Source organism: Crocodylus porosus, unplaced genomic scaffold (assembly GCF_001723895.1).
Source record: "Crocodylus porosus isolate Cpor-Errol unplaced genomic scaffold, CroPor_comp1, whole genome shotgun sequence".
Lineage (NCBI taxonomy): Eukaryota > Metazoa > Chordata > Crocodylia > Crocodylidae > Crocodylus > Crocodylus porosus.
The window spans coordinates 56,020,665-56,036,405 of NW_017728947.1; the positions used below are offsets into that span (position 1 = coordinate 56,020,665).

At 44.8% G+C, this 15,741-nt stretch overlaps 3 protein-coding genes across 4 annotated transcripts in view; 1 reads left to right on the forward strand and 2 right to left on the reverse strand.

The window, feature by feature from the left end:
- DNAJC17 (DnaJ heat shock protein family (Hsp40) member C17) overlaps positions 1 to 8,546 on the forward strand; it is a 28,645-nt gene extending 20,099 nt beyond the window's left edge. Inside the window, exon 11 of the mRNA XM_019551649.1 lies at positions 6,955 to 8,546. Within this exon, the coding sequence (XP_019407194.1) occupies positions 6,955 to 7,077 (123 nt within the window). The 3' untranslated portion in view covers positions 7,078 to 8,546. The remainder of the gene's footprint in view (positions 1 to 6,954) is intronic.
- Positions 2,728 to 6,948, reverse strand: CUNH15orf62 (chromosome unknown C15orf62 homolog). The gene is made up of 2 exons (XM_019551651.1): positions 4,515 to 6,948; positions 2,728 to 4,094 (listed from the first exon to the last, which is right to left on the reverse strand). Exon 2 carries the CDS (start codon positions 3,996 to 3,998, stop codon positions 3,459 to 3,461), a length of 540 nt encoding a protein of 179 aa, XP_019407196.1. The 5' UTR covers positions 3,999 to 4,094; positions 4,515 to 6,948; the 3' UTR covers positions 2,728 to 3,458.
- GCHFR (GTP cyclohydrolase I feedback regulator) overlaps positions 7,526 to 15,741 on the reverse strand; it is a 19,141-nt gene continuing 10,925 nt past the window's right edge. For both annotated transcript variants that reach the window (XM_019551653.1, XM_019551652.1), the window contains exon 3: positions 7,526 to 9,219. In XM_019551653.1, coding sequence (XP_019407198.1) covers positions 9,021 to 9,219 — 199 coding nt within the window. In that variant the 3' untranslated portion in view covers positions 7,526 to 9,020. The remainder of the gene's footprint in view (positions 9,220 to 15,741) is intronic.

A 15,741-nucleotide genomic window follows, 5' to 3' on the forward strand; every position in this document is an offset into this window, starting at 1 on the left:
CTTCTATTTCTGACTCTGCTTAAGGTTGTGCAGCAAGTCAGTGGCAATCACGTAAGCTCCCTCTGCTTACATTCCCCCTTGTGAAAGATGGGGACCGTAGCCACCCTGTAAATACTCTGAAATGCAAAAGTAAATAGTGCCACGTAAGGGCATTGTAAGGTATAGTGTGTTTAGTTCTGCAGACCCTTGCATGTCTGGTTCAGATGGTGACACCATAGCCACTCCTGAGGGATGGGGTGAAGTGCTGCAAGCTCCTCTGCCAGTGAGTTCACGTCTGGCATAGTCTTTAAATTTCATGTAAGCCATCTTCATTTGGAGGTCAAAACCAAGCCCTAACAAATTAGTCAGTGCCAAGTGTGATTCTGCCTCTCACTGCGTGTGTTCTCAACCCCCATTTTAGTGGGTGCTTAGAAACCAGCCTTGGGTATATTTAGGAGCTGAATATTTTTGGCAGTTTCCAAGGCTGTTTGATCTTTCCCAACCAATGCAAGGAGGAATGTAGAGGGGATTGCAGGTGGTATTGCTTAGCCACCACCCCAAGTTTTGCAGGCTGCGGTGTGTTCTTGGTATATATGCACCTGCCTGTGAAAAGCAGAGTGGCATCTCTGCTTGGCTGCAGGCTTATGCAGGAGCAGAGTTTAGAGGTTGGGAATGTACAGTGTAGAGCTGGCTTTAGTTCCATGCACTACAGAGTCTTTTGGGGTGGCCGGCAGTAGTCAGCCTACTAGATCTCAGCATCCCCCTTGGAGGCACAAGAGCAAGAACTAATGGCCCAGCTCATTCACTGCGTAAGAGGCCATTGATACAATTGCTGCTTGATATGATAATGCATTCTTGGCTCTAGCAGATTCACTTGTGAAAGCCCTGACTTGTGATTGCGTTTTTCTTGGCTTGTTTTCATGACAAAAGGCTTGTTAGCATGAAACTGCATCTGTCTGCTGCATCAGATTAATGCGGCTGCACAGAAAGGCAGGGCAAGCCAAAGCAGCCTATGGTATTCCTGGTGCATGGAGCAAGGAGAGTTGCTTCTGCATGGATTCCCTCCAGTAGGGGTACATGTCCACTGTTAAAGTGGAGAGGGCTTGGGATCTACTAAGTAAAAGATAATCATTCATGCAGTGACCCTTCCATTCGACACATTCCTCCAGTCCACTGTCATTGCCAGTAACATCTGCCATCACTGTGATAATATTGCTCTCCTTTTGCTTTCCAGGCTTGGAGCCATGAGGTACTCTCCAATTCCTTTCTTTTCTACTCCTTGCCTACGCAACACCTCCCAGATCCTGCTGTTTTCTTTTAACATGTCCAGGATCTGGAACTATATTTCTTGGCTGCTCACTGACTTCACTCCTTCCCTTCAGCTCCCCCTCCTCTCCAGTCCATCCAAAATGCAGTTTCTGAGACAGCTTCTTTTTCTGCTGCACCAGCCACCCCTACTTCATCTTTCATTATTCACTCCACATCATCCTTCCCATCTTATATTAAGTTCAGGGTTCTCAGTTTTAGGTTCTTCAGCTCCACCTATATCTTATTCTCTTCAGTCTGCCCTCACTCTTCTACCACTCCCCTTGCTTCATGCTTTTAATTTGCTCATACACCTAGATAAGCTTTCCACTTCCTATAACTGAAGCTACCTGCATGCTCTCCTTCAGAATGCTGTTGAAAAGCCACAGTGCTTTGGTGATTGTACACGTGCTATTTTTTCTGCTTTAAACAGCTTGTGGTTCTGGACTTTTAGCTACTAAGGGCGGGAAGTTTTTGTCAGACATTGCAGCAGCGCTGAATATTCTACTACTGAATGAGTGATTTGCAGCATGCAAAGATCCCTCCCAGCAAGGTTGTCTCTGGGAGCTTTCTACCAGCTCACTGCCCTTCCACTGTTAGCTAGATATCCAGCAATTCTATTGTACAGGTGCTGAGCACAGCTTTCTCTCTGACACTGTCCTGTACCCTAGATAGGCTGCTGCCATTTTAATTGTGGTACCAGTGCTTTAGCAACTGGACTCCCTAGTGCAGACACAGCTAGCAGGAGTTTTTCTGCCACCAGATCTGTATTAGTTATTCAAAGGACAAACTCTGTAGGGAGAAGATGCCCTTTGCCAGCACAGCTGCTTGTGCCCTGGGGTTTTGTTGCCCCAGCTACGTGACTACAGGGTGTGAACTCTACTCATTGCAGCCATCAGTTCTAAGGGCAGAACTCTGTCATATAGATGATAGCTAAACTCCTTAGTGCTGCATGGCTTTTACATCTACTGAGATAAGAGCTATTTGCACCTTCTTTGAGATGATTTGCCCAAAGGCTGAATGCCTCAGATGCCTTTTATTAATGACCCCTAGAAAAAAGGCACCACTAGTCAGTGGTAAGAATTACTGCAGAATTTTTGTGGCAGCAGCATTTTGATTAGAACTAGGCACTTACCCAAATTGTTCTGAGCCTTGATGCCAGGCTTGGCAACAGCTTGGTATCTCAGATGGGCAGCAGTGTTCTTTCAGGGGATTTAGTAAAAGGTCTAGCATCTGAGTGATGTTCTCAGTGCTGCGGTTGGAGAAGGATGTTACAGCTGCTGCAGTTCTAGTCTTTCCTGTCAGGAGCTGCAGAACAAATTGGAGCCATGGAGTCATCTTGCTGGAGGAGGTTAAGGGACCACGGAGCACTGGACCTGAAGCAATTGATTACCATGTACCATATGTATGAGCTATGCTCTTTGATAAAAAAGCAAAGACACATTTAGAACAGATACATTTATTCTCGCATATATCTTTACAGCTGATTATTCAGAATAAGCTCCAGAAAGCAATATATCTACAGAAGCTCCTTCTCCTGCTAGCAGGATGGAGAATTTGCTGATCCTATATTAGGAGTCTTTCTGGCTGCTTACCTGTTTTCAATGACAAGGTGACTATGAATGCCCATCACACTAGAGCTATTGGGAAAGAAACCCACCAGAAAAAGGAACATCCTTAATCTTCATATCTAGAATCTCCGCTTGTGATATGGGTAAACACTCCAGTTTCTCTCTTTGGACAGGTTCTCAATTCCTCAGCTATAGCTTTGAAATGTGGGAGCTATCTTCACATCCAGATTGTCCAGTAACCCATGAATCATGTTCCGTCCACCTCGATTCCCACACCTTCTGTAGTCTCAATCATGTTCCAAAAATAGTAAGTCTCTGTGTTGCCAAGTAAAGTGATTTCTTTTACCAGGATGAGGTGCATGGTAAACAGTGGGAGAAAAATTTTCAGCGCAGTCTGAAGAATGGAAATGTTTCCCTTTATTCCAGCATGTGGTTGGGTGATTGACAGCTCTGTAAGAAAGGACAGGAGCAGCTTGTGGTGGGTAAGGCAAGACAATAAGACAAGCCCTCAGAGTAAGGGATACAATGGTATCCCTTCCTCTGTTAGGGCTAAAAACCTGTCAGTCCTGCTAATTAGCTCAGTAAATTAAATGGCAGGTGCTTTCAAATGGTGTAATCTCTGGGATTCTGTTTCCTGAGGGTCTGCAGCACATCCTCAAGGAGTGATAGCCCCAAGTCCACTTTGAAGGAAAAGAAGGGGTCAGATGGGTCATAAAGAGGTGAGCCAGTCTGGGAGCCTCTCTCAGCAGTCCCCCAGTCTGTAGCCTGGTCCTTGTGGATGTGAGCCTGCTGCGTTTGAGTAGCTTTGTGGTACTGAGGGTTGGCATTGGAAAAGGAGATGTCTTTAGAGGGGGAATCTGTGTGGTCGATTATGTTGGGGCAGCTGGAACTGTCCAGGTACAGCCGGGGAGGCTTGGGAGGTGCCTGTGCCTTGGCAAGGTTTTGCTCACTCTGGCATGACAGGTATTCCGATTTGTCCTTCATGTCCCTTAGTTCCCTCTTGTGGTACTGCCCATCGTTGTCAATTGTGTTGCTATTCTGATTCAAGATGATGACTTGATTACCCAGCTTTTTATGCCTCCTGAGCGAAAAACGCTTGAAGAACGTTGAGGACTTAATGGATCCTCTCCGCCAAGTATCCATGGTGAGATGAGGAAAGGAGGATCAGTCTCAGGACTCTAATGGCACGTTTAGCGAAAACCCAGTCAGGAACAGTCTCCTACCTTCCAACTCTGGTAGCTGGAAGGAAAAGAAATCAAAAGAGGCTGGTATTATAGGAAATACAAATTCATCCCTACCACATCCTTATGGTAAGGTGTCAGTAGCCCATTTTGTTTATATGGAAATCTACCTTTTTAGTATAGAAAGGAATGTGGGATCTGTGTGTATTGATCTGTGCTGCAGATCTAAACTAATGAAGAGCAGTAAGGGGAGGCAGTCATAATGAGAACAAATTCACCCAACATCTAGAACAAAAGGGCACTTGATGCCATGGTAACCAGGCACTTTCATGGTGAAAGGCACAATACAAAAACTGCACTAGGTGGATAGGAAGGGGAGCCATTAGCCTATTCACACTGAGGACAGTGACAGAAATAGCCGGAGAGGAATTTGAAATGAGCAAACATTAGAAAAAATGAATTTAGAACAGGGACTTACCTTGTATTGGAGCAGGGCAGAGTTGGGCAGGTAGAAAGGAGAAGTAGCTGAAGCACTTTGTGCAGAGAACCACACTAGACACTGCTTGTATGTTAGGAGCAGCAACTCCAGGCAAGGCTAAGTTGGTTTGGAAATGGCTGTTAAAATCCACCAAATCTCTTTCTCTTCATCTCTCTTCTCTTCCGTCTCTTGTCACTGCTTCCCAGGCTGCAGTTCCTTGTGCATATGTATTTGTTTTGAGCCAAGCCCTTGCTGAGTCAGCCACGTCAGAAACTGGGTTTTACACTATTGGTAATTGCCAGGATTGCAGGAAGTAGGTGTGTAGAGTGGTGAAGCATCAGCCCACACTGCCTGAGAAGGCAAGATTCCTGAGAGGCACTTGAATTGAGGGACCTGTCAACATGATTTTTTTTCCCCCCCAGCAGCACTTTGATTCTCCCTCTATAGCTCTACCTAAAGATATTTCTGACAGAGCTGGCTGTGTCACTGAGATCCACAGATGGAGGGGAAGGGTTGTGCCTCTTATTTTTAACACTAAAATGCGAGGTAGAGATAAACACATTCTGGTTTTGGTGACTCACATGCAAGAGCCTTGTGCTGGCTAATTAATCAAGCCAGGCAGATGGCAAAAAGGAATCTGTGCTCACTGGAGAAGGGCTTCAGGTTTAGCTGGGAAGCATCCTAGTTTATCTGCAGACAGTTCGTTTTATTTGGCCCAAGTATGGCCTGTCTTAGGTATTAACTACATCCTTGCTGTTGTCTCATGGTATCAAAAGGTTATTAATACATCTACTTGCTAAGATACTACTTACTGTGTAACATCCTCCAAGCTTCCCATTCTCAGAGTTCAGTTAGTTGTGAGATTCTGTATCTTCCTGGTATCTCATATTACCCCTCAGCTAGAGGAGCCTCCTTCCTGGGGGTGCCTAGTTTTGCTTTAAGAGGCTTTTCATGCCTTGCTGTCATAGCCACATTCAGTATTGGTTTGGACAGCTTTGAATATATCTGATAAATGTGAAATTTCCTCTCTTCATTTTCAGTTTCTTTTTGGTCAGGAAGGCTTTTTACCTTTTGAGCATCAAGTGAAGAAGACAAATGTCTCAAAGCTTTGCAATATCTTGAATAAATCTTGAAGTGAGGAGAGCCATATTTATACTAAAGATTCTGCAGTGAACCTTGGACTTAAATACTGAGGCTTGAGTTATCATCACTAGAGTGGTTCCTCACTGTTAATACAAACGTGTTTTTGTCAGAAAAGCAAAGGATTCTCAAACACATGGGAGCAGATCTGGCATGTACTAATTTTATATAGTCACTTCTGAGTAAACATGCTTTAGGGAGGCTTACATTTTACAGTGGTTTTTGGTTCTGTAACTGGCAAGATATACGCAAGACTGCACCAGGGTTTTAATTGCATGGTATGCTTGGCATCAGATGCTAATGGTGCTATAGAACTTGAATGAGTTACACAGTGTGCTTTTATTGTACTTGGACAGTATTTGAAATGGCAAGAGTTTAATTCTTGAGGGAAGGCTGTCTCAGAAATGCAGCAAAAGAAGAGCGTCTTTTAGCATACCAGATTTACTTTGAAATGGTTTGTACTTCTGTGATCAAGAACAATAGATCCAGGATTAGCAGTAAAAACTTGAGTGAAGAACATAAAACAAATATCACTGTGAAAGATGCCATTAATTCAGAATACCTTACATCTGAAATTGTTTTCCTTTGCTTGAAGGAAACTGAGAGAGAAGACTCCTTCATTTAGTCCCTTTGTATATTAGACAGTATGTTGTACATGATAACTTTCAGTTGGTTGTGTGAATCTTCTGTGTAGAAGAACCACATAAAACTAAGAAAATGGAGCAAGGGGCAGGCATAAATATTGACCAGATAGTCAACCATGCCCCTGTAAGACACCATCATAATGTGCCAGCCTAGTGCATTGTTTCTTTCTGTTTGTTTAAAAGTGTTGCAATGATTGTGAATTTGCTGAATTCCAGTGTGTTTAAGTCCTTCCTCACATTTGGCAGAAATGATAGCAATGCACGCTTCTCTATGCCACCCCACCAAGCCTTGCCTTGACATGGTGGGACAGGCTGTAGAACCTGGGAGGAGGGGATGGGAAGAGGGAAGGAAAAGGAGTTAATCTTCATACGCTGTTACAGCCTTTTCTCTGCTGCTGCTGCCAGTGAGTATATCCATCATAGTGCAGACACCTGTCTGCTGGCTACTTCCAGTAGCAAATTTCTCTTCTAACCTGACGTGGGGCATAGCTCTGTTAGTCTATTGCCCTAGTGGTGCTGGAATAACAGCTGTAGACCTTTCCATTCAAAATGTCATAGGGGTGTCTCATGGAATAATGCGGAGAATTTCTGGGAATCATAAGCCTGGGATATAGGATGGTTTTGACTACCTGGGTCCTCTCTCACTCGTTCTGTAGGGTTCTGTGCTCTCGGAGCGGGATTATGAAAGCTTGGTGATGATGCGGATGCGCCAAGCAGCTGAGAGACAGCACCTGATTGAGCAGCTCCAGCGGGAAGATGAAGAAGAGTCTCATACCTAGCATGGGGAAGTAGTTCCCTGCCCCTCACCCCGTTCCACCTTCCTCCTCCTGACTCCTACCCTTCATTGAAAAAATGTTTTCTTAATTTAAATCAATAAACCTTGTTTTTTAAGAAAAATGGCTATAGGAATCTTTTCTTGGGGCAGGGCTGAAGGCATACTACTTTTCAAGCCTGCACAGCTCTTACATAATTTCTTCCCTTGTTAGGAAAAGGCAGAAGAACAGATATCATTTAGTCTTCTTTTTTTTTTTTTATGGTAGCTGCACCATAGCTGATGACCTAATTTTTGAGGTACCAGCTGAAAGGACTCCAAGACATTGTGGCTGCTTGAGTTCAAGATTAGGTCTGGGAATTTCACATGGGAAGTAAGTGTTTAGGTAACTTTTTTTCACTGACACAGCCGTGACAATGCAGAGTGGCTCACGGAAAGGAGTCAGGCTTTTTACATTACCTTTTTATTAGTTTTATTAGTTTATCACCTACAGCAGCAGTTGATCATACATACAGCTTAAGTCAATGTATCAGTGACCTGCAGTTGGTAAGATTACATAGCCAATACATGAAATATTCACAGGGCCTTATTTCAATGATATACTGCCCAATGATATTTCTGCAGTTTTCCACTTATGCTGGAATGGTTCTTTTGGGGATGACAGGGTCTGACCACAGAAACCTTAATTAGGGGTGCACCGATATTTCAGTCGGCTATCTATCTGATGGGCACCAATAAAAGGAGAAATGACATTATTAGCTATTGGCTTTTTTGGTCATTGTAGCCGATAATTATGGTCACATACCTGGAGTACCCTGGTGAGCGTAGTCCAGGCTTCACATCCTGCTGCCAGCCTGAGCCCACAACAGACTACAGGTCCTGGCAAGCAGCAGGAGTAGGCACTTGGGGAGTGGTTACAGGGTGCTGCGCTCAGCAACAAAGGAACCATTACTGGCTCCTGCTGCTGCTGCCACTGCTGTGGCAACACCGTGCGTACAGCAGGGGCCTGAGCACTGGGGCTGCCGTGGAGATGTTGGGCTGTGCACAGGCTGGGTAAGACATCGTGCAAGGGACATTCTGCTGCACTGGGCAGTGGGCTCCTTTGGAAAAGTGGCTTCTCCCCAGTGGCTGCAGGAGCTCAGCTGCATTGGGCCCACCAGCTCTGAGGCAGTGGCATACTCTGGGCCTCCAAACGCACCCAGTGCTACTGTCCGTGCAAGGGTCCATCCCCCAACACCTGGGCTGTGCAGGAAGTGGGGCCGTGGGCAACATGTGGGAATAAAGCCGTTACTGCCTTCCTCAGCGAGGGCTGGAGCAGGCAGAAGGCACATGCCTGCATTCATGCATGTGTTAAACCTTTTTTTTGTTTTTGCATTCATGTCAGTAGTTTAAAATGGCTTTCACTATTACTAAAGATTGATTATCAGATCAGCATCAGCTGATATGGTTAGTTAATCATCAGCTCTCGGTATCAGCTGAGAAAATCTTTATCGGTGCATCCCTAACCTTAATCTTAGGAGTGGGGGGACATGCCCAAGGAGAGGTTTTCCTCAAACAGCAGCAACGGGGGTATTGTTTGGCCTCCTGTTTTGACTATTCTGGGGACTGTGTAACAAGTGGCCCATGCCTGGCCCACCCCCATGCGTGGTCTCCTAAGCAGGAAGCTTAGTACTCCATGCTCCACAGAGACAAAGTCAGGACTTGACCTCACTCAAACACTTGCATAGGACAAGATTAACACTGTAAATGTGTTCCAGAGTACCACTGAGACTGATGCAGTTTGGGGCCATTCATTCTCCATGCATGACTTATCCTCAGAACTGAATGGGCAAACCTGCCTCTCCTTGGGACTCATGTAATGGCATTGATGGCAGTTTTCCATTATGTGAAGTTTTGACTATGCAGCACTTCCCCTGAGCATGGCTGGAAACTGGGACATAGAGGAGATTCTCACTGGGGAAGCTCACTTCTAGGCTGTAATTTTACAGGATCAACATTGATGTCTTGCCCAGATGGAACTTTGTTGTCTTCTTTATGCAGACACCAGACAAGTGTCTGCCCCACCCCAGTCATGCTGACCACTCGATAGCCATAGTTCTCCAGCTTGTCCAACACGATCCGGGGTGCATCATTTACATAATACTCCCAGCTGCAGCCAAACAAGAGGGAAAGAAACAAAAGTGAGGAAGGAAGAGGCACAACTTTGCTTGCCAGAGGGACCCTGTAATTCTGGCAACACCTAAACCCATGCAAAACCCTGGTGTCCCCACACTGGCATAAAACCCAGCAAGTGTGTAACGTCTTATCATATTAGACAAGCTAATAACCACAAGTTCCAAACTGAGGAGAAGGTTTGCTAAGAACTAAAAGCTTCCTAAAATTTGGCGTGTGGTTCAAAGATTAATCATCTAAAGCCATGGGTCACTAGCTTCATCAAATGGGCAGCTGAACTCCCTACTGTCTTGACTTTGAGCTTCATCAAAAAAACAAAAACCTCTGAATCTTCACCTTATTGGAAAGTGCATGTGCATATATAATTATGAACAGAGCTGGGCAGTTTAGGCTACCTGTCATTTCCCATTACTAGACTTTATTTCCAGTTGCTAATAGCTGATTATTGAGGCCAAAGCTTTTTCATGCAGAGCACCTAGCTGGCTGGATTGCTTAGGAACATTTCAGTACAAATGAGTCAGGCGTTTCCAAGGTGATGAGAGATATTTTTTGCTCATGTTAAACATTTTTACAGTTTACTTGAAACCCTGCTACCTGCCACCTCTCCCCACACCCATACTCTGGAACAAGTGCTTACCATTTATCAAGGATGAGCTTTTGCTATCCTTGTGAAGAGGATCCCAAATTCAGCTGTGTTAAGCCTTTCAAAAATCAAGTTCACTTTTGCTCAATGCATACTTGTTAGGTAAAGAAGCTGAGGGCCGAACAGGAGTTACCTTCATTTATATTCTCCAGACTGCTGTGAGGTTGGTCAGAGGACCCAAGAGCCATGTGACTGTTCTCCATGCTGGCCCCCAGGCAGCATGGAGGTGGAAGTAGCCTGACCTGAATGCACACGGAAGACAAGAGACAGACTGGTGGGGGGAGGAAGAGAAGGGAGTGGCTACATGTGAAAACTGGGATAAAGAGACAGGCTGGAGCTGGAAACAGAAATGGGGAGACTGAGATTAAACACGGGCCTGAAGGAACTGGCACTAACTGGCTGGTCCAAGCTGCACTGAATCACAGTCTTCTCACACACACAAAGGGGCTAACTCATGGTTGTACATGGAAGCTTACCAACTTAGAACACACTTGACTTTGAAACCTTAAATGTTTCTTTAATGTCATTTTTTGGGTATAATTTGTGCATTTTAATAAGCTTTCTAGCTTGGGTATGACTCATACCACCAGACAAGCTGATAATAACTTTGGATGTGGGAGCAGAGTTAAAACTGTACTGAGCCTTGGCCATACATTTTCTGACTTTCAGTTATTAACATAATGCATGTTATGGGCTATAGTTGTGCCCAAAGAAATTTCCAGACAGAACTGTTATAGTTAAGGTAGCAAAGCATTACTAGTGGGGTAGTTATTTTTAATATATGCAAAAATGCTGAGATGCAAAAGTCTGCTGAAGACATTTGTTTCTGAGACGCATTATAATTTGCTGTAATTATAGATGAGGTGCAAAGATAATATGTATTATTATAGCTGGCTTTGAACTTAGTGCTTTTAAAGAGGCTTCCCATGTGCAGTTTCAGCTCACATGTTCCCAATATGCAGAGGAGGTGACTGAGGCAGAGATGGCTTGTAACTTGCTGAAGCCTATGAAAATTGATAGATTAGGTAGGATCAGGGCTTCCATTGATCCTTTATCACAAGAACCACATACTATTTGTAGGAAATATTCAACCCTTAGTGTTTCACAGCCTGTTTTGGTAAGGATTGTCTGTTCGGAGTTTGTAAACTCTCTCTCCCAGCTAAAAGCTGGCAGAGATCATTTCACCTGGTGTCTGTAAAACAAACTTTGATCTTATAAATTAGCTATGTTAATTTACATTATCCACTCTGCCTTCCAAAAAATCCCACTGAAAGGCATGCCTCAGTTATACAATGATCCAGGGATTCGAACCTAAACAAGCCCAGGCTTGAGGGGAAGAAAGAATAAGAGCAGTGCAGTCCCAAGATCTACCATATAGGATACTAAAGTGAGACAAGTCCCAGTGGTTGGTTTATGCAGCTGTTTAAAATATCACCAATACTCTATTGGGCTCCTCAGGCTTGCAGCTTGGTTATGCCCAAGGCCAGGGCTACATTAATGCATCGAGATACACACAAAAGGCAGAATATTTGCCTTCGCTAAAAAAAAGAAAAACTTGCTACACCTTGCCATTATAGGAAAGCCTAGTGCCGTGACCACTTGTAACCAATGCCTGAATGTGTTCTTTGCATGCAGTTGGAAAAGCAGCAGTGACAGAAGTGAGGGAGAAAGCCATTTGTCCCCCTACTCATCACCAAAAACTAGGCTCCTGCATGCTGCGGATGATACTTAGATGTTCCCAGAGATCTGCCTCTACAGACATACTGTGAGTAGCAGTGATAATTCCCCACACACTGTCCATTTGAGATCTACCCTCCCAAACAGTGTGCCATTCACAGCAGCATAATAGGACTGCTTATAAGAAAGGAGAGGGACAATCAAATGGTTAATCTGAATGTTATGTTAGAGAATTGAGAGGTATCACCCCAATGAAGGCAGTTCACACCCTCAGAACATTCATCTCAGGCCTTCTGCAAGCTCTGACAGACATCAAAAGGCAGCAGGCTGGAATGTGTTGTTCAGGCTTACAACTTAAATATAGGATTTTGTGGTTGTATTACAGAGCAAAACACTGTTTTACAGGCTTGGTGGACTGATAATCCTGTGGGCCCCGAGTATAACTAAAAGACCCTTCATTTTTCTTGGAGAGAAGATTTGCTCTTCAAGTAGAGTTTCAGCCTGCTCCAAACTGGTTCCACGGGGCCATCCCATCTGGAATGCAGTAGTCTGCCTCTGGGCGCACCTAGATGTGTTCCAAGGAGTTATTTTCTTCAGGATCTCCTCCTCCTCTTGCTCAATCAAACCCTAAAACACAGGCAACACAGAGCTGGTGCTTTTTGCTAAAGCAGGAAGGTAAATTATCCTCCATCCATCCAATCCATCCTAGCTACCAAGCAGGCAGGGTGATAATTGCCTTTGCCTCCAAGCAAAGGCAACGGCAAAAATCAAAAGCTGTAGGGAAGAAGGTGGATCCATCACCTGCATCGACCACCAGGGCAGCTCACCACTGGAAAGCCCCCATCTCTGGTACCCCAGCTGTTGGTATTTCTAGAAGGATGCTGTAAGACAAGCACACTTTGGGGTTTAACTTTTGGCAGCAGCTTCCCACCTGCAGGTGTCTTACCATTCTGAAGGTCCTCCCCAGCTGTTGGAAGCCAGAAGGATTTTTTCTCCTTCTAAACCATTGCTGCTGCTTTAAGGTTGAGGCATCTCTCTACCTCATCCTTTCACAAACCTCCTTTTTTTCCCTTAGGATCCTCTGTCCCCATGCATAATTCAGCTGTCTGCCCCTCAACTTCACAGGCACCAGCCTGAAACTGACATTCATGACAATTTCACTGCCACCCACATGGTTCAGAATAGCAGCTGTAAAAACCAATCAGAGTCTGGTAAAATCCACTATCTTGCTGCTAGGCACAGTTATGATTGGCAGAAGTGATGCTAGAACAATCTGCCGGCAGATGCTGGATGGACCACACGTTGGGAAGGTCCTCTCTTTCTAAGGGTCTGAAACCTCCCCTTCCCCAATTGCAAGTTTGCATTCTGCAGAACCGACTCGGTTTCAGGTTTGCCAGCGTGGGAGCAAGTGGGCTTTTTGGAGCTGCGCTGACAATCTGTAAAGTTGCAGCTTGCAGGGTGGAATTGAGAAGAGCTCCTTCTGTTTGACGCCTCTCCCTCCTCCCACGCCTCCTCTACTCAAAGATGTACATGGGCTCCATTCAATAGAAGTCTAACTGTTTCCCCTCTGCTGTTTTAATTATTTTTTTCAAACAGGAAGAAGTGGCTAAGAGCTCAGGTGAAAGTGGAAGCAGCATGTCAATAACACTTTGCAAGTCATACTAAAATGGGAGCAGGTGTCAACCTCAGAGTGGGCAATCAAGGTACGCAGGAGCCAAGAGATATCAGAAACATGGACAGAGAAGAGCACTGAAAGACTCCACCTAGACAAATGTAAAATTCATACACCTGGGAGAACAGTATCCAGCACACACTCAGGGTCCAAGCAAAGGCTCAGGAAGCCAAAACAGGCTTTTGTTGACATCAGAGGGCACTGGGTCAGGCACTCAAAAAAAGGAGAAACCTGGACACCAGCAACCATGGGGTGATGATGGATAAATGGAATTACAGAATCACAGAGCTGGAAGGAACCTCAAGCCTATCCCTGAAGAAATCTCCTTCATTGGGGTTTTACGACTTCTTTAGGCAGCTTATTCCATTATCCCATTCTTCATAGAATAGTTAAGAAGGTTCTCTTGGGGTTCAATCCAAATGGGCTTTTCTTCAGTTTAAATTCACTGCCTCCTGTCCCATCTTCCATGACAAGGGAAAAGAATTTCCTCTCCTCCCACGCCCTCCTCCAAGCTCTTTTTATGACAGCCTTTCAGAGATTTGAAAACTGACACTGTGTTCCCTCTGAACTGCCTGGCTGCCAGCTTGCAGTGTTACTTGGCAGCAAGAAGAGCCAGGAACTGAACTAGAGAACTGGGGGTGACATGCAATAGCTGTGCAACTCAGGGGACACTGCATCTGGTATTGTGTTCACGAGTGGATACTTCCATACCAGAAATGCTATTTACCAAGAGGAACTTCAGATAAAAGCAAGAAAACAACTGGGGAGACATAGACAGATGCACTCATTTATAGGAAGGATCAAAAAAACCACACAATACCCTACTTGAGCTCCAGAGGGCATGCACCATGATACCAGCCTGTAAGTATTTGAAGAATGGGAACAGTGGAGATGTAAGGGGGTTATTTAGGGTGCCACAGTGGGTATATAATTAGAGATAAGGGAAAGGTCTCAACTCAGGTGTCAGGAAATGCTTCCTGCTGGTGAGATCCAACAGACAGACAGGGACTTGCTGTACAATCTTGGACACACTCCCTTCCTTTGCTTCAGTTTCACTGTCTACATAAATACTTGTGAAATATTCTGACCTCTCCAAAGCTCTACAAGTGAAAAAGCTGAATACCATTATTAGACTTCAACAGGAAACTTCAAGCAACCATTATTGGCAAATATGCTGAGAATGGTTCTCAATTAAGGACACACGCACATCCTACCCCAGGTGAAATCTCACTGGATGGTAATGGTAACCAGCCTTTAATGGATGAGGCAGTGTAGGGTCTGTGCACAGTGAGCAGCCTGGAGCTCTCACATACTAGCCCCAGCCTGTGATGTAGGCAATAATTTAACCCCCTTAGTGCCTCAACTTCCCCATCTGCCAAAAGCACTTCAGCTCATACTGACTGCAAGTATTTGAAGACTGCCATCATGTCCCTTCTGAAGTGCCTTTTCCATAAGCTAAGCATGCCTAGCTCCATCAATCTCTCCTTCAGCCTTTCAAGCCCTCCAAATGAGACCTAACCAGTGCCAAGTAGAGAGGCATTATCACTCCCTGTGTCTTGCATCTAATGCTTCAACTGATGCAGCCCAAAAAAAAAAAAAAAATCACATTCACTTTCTGTGTGGCTTCACCATGCTGGAGACTCATATTGAGTCTGTGATCTTCCAAGACTCTCAAGTCCTTTTCCATCGTGCTGCTATCTAGTCAGGCATCACCCATTTTATATCTGTGTTTTTGATTATTCCTCCTAAGGTGTACCATTTTGCATTTGTCCACATTGAGCTTCATCCTACTAGATCTAACCCAACTTTCCAATCTGTCAAGATCCTTCTGAATTGTGCTTGCATCCTTCAACTTGTTCACAATCCTTCCCAGTTTCATGTAATCTGCAAGCTTCCTCAAGAAGCTTTGTATGCCAACATTCAAATAATTAATGAACAGGTTGAACAGCAGCAGGCCCAGAACAGACCCCTGTGGAATTCCAATCAAAACCTCTTGCCATTCTGATGTGGAGCCATTAATAACTATCCTTTGGTTGCAGCTACTGAGCCAAATATTTGTCAAAATTGCACTTAAGCTTCCAGGGATGGAGATAAAAGACTGCTGTAATTCAAGAAGCTCAAACCCTGGACCAAAGGCCAGATCCAGCCCCCAGTACCAGGTCATCTGGCCTATGGGGCTCCCCATGGGTCCAAAAATTTGACAGCAGGGAAAGCAATGAAATTGGCCCCAAGCCACTCATTTGGTCCACAGGGCCAAAAGATTGACCATTGATTTACCAGTACCATTAGAGGTGCACTGATACATCAGTCCATGTCATATCAGAACCAATAAAAGGAAAATTGACATTATCAAGCTCAAGAGGCTTGTCGGTCAGGCCCTCAGGGACCATGATCCCAGGGAGATGGGAGTTCAAGAAGAGTGGTTGCTTCTCAAGGAAGCGACCCTCAGTGCACAAGCTAAATCTATTCCAACACGGAGGAAAGGCAGCAAGAAGGCACAGCAGCCC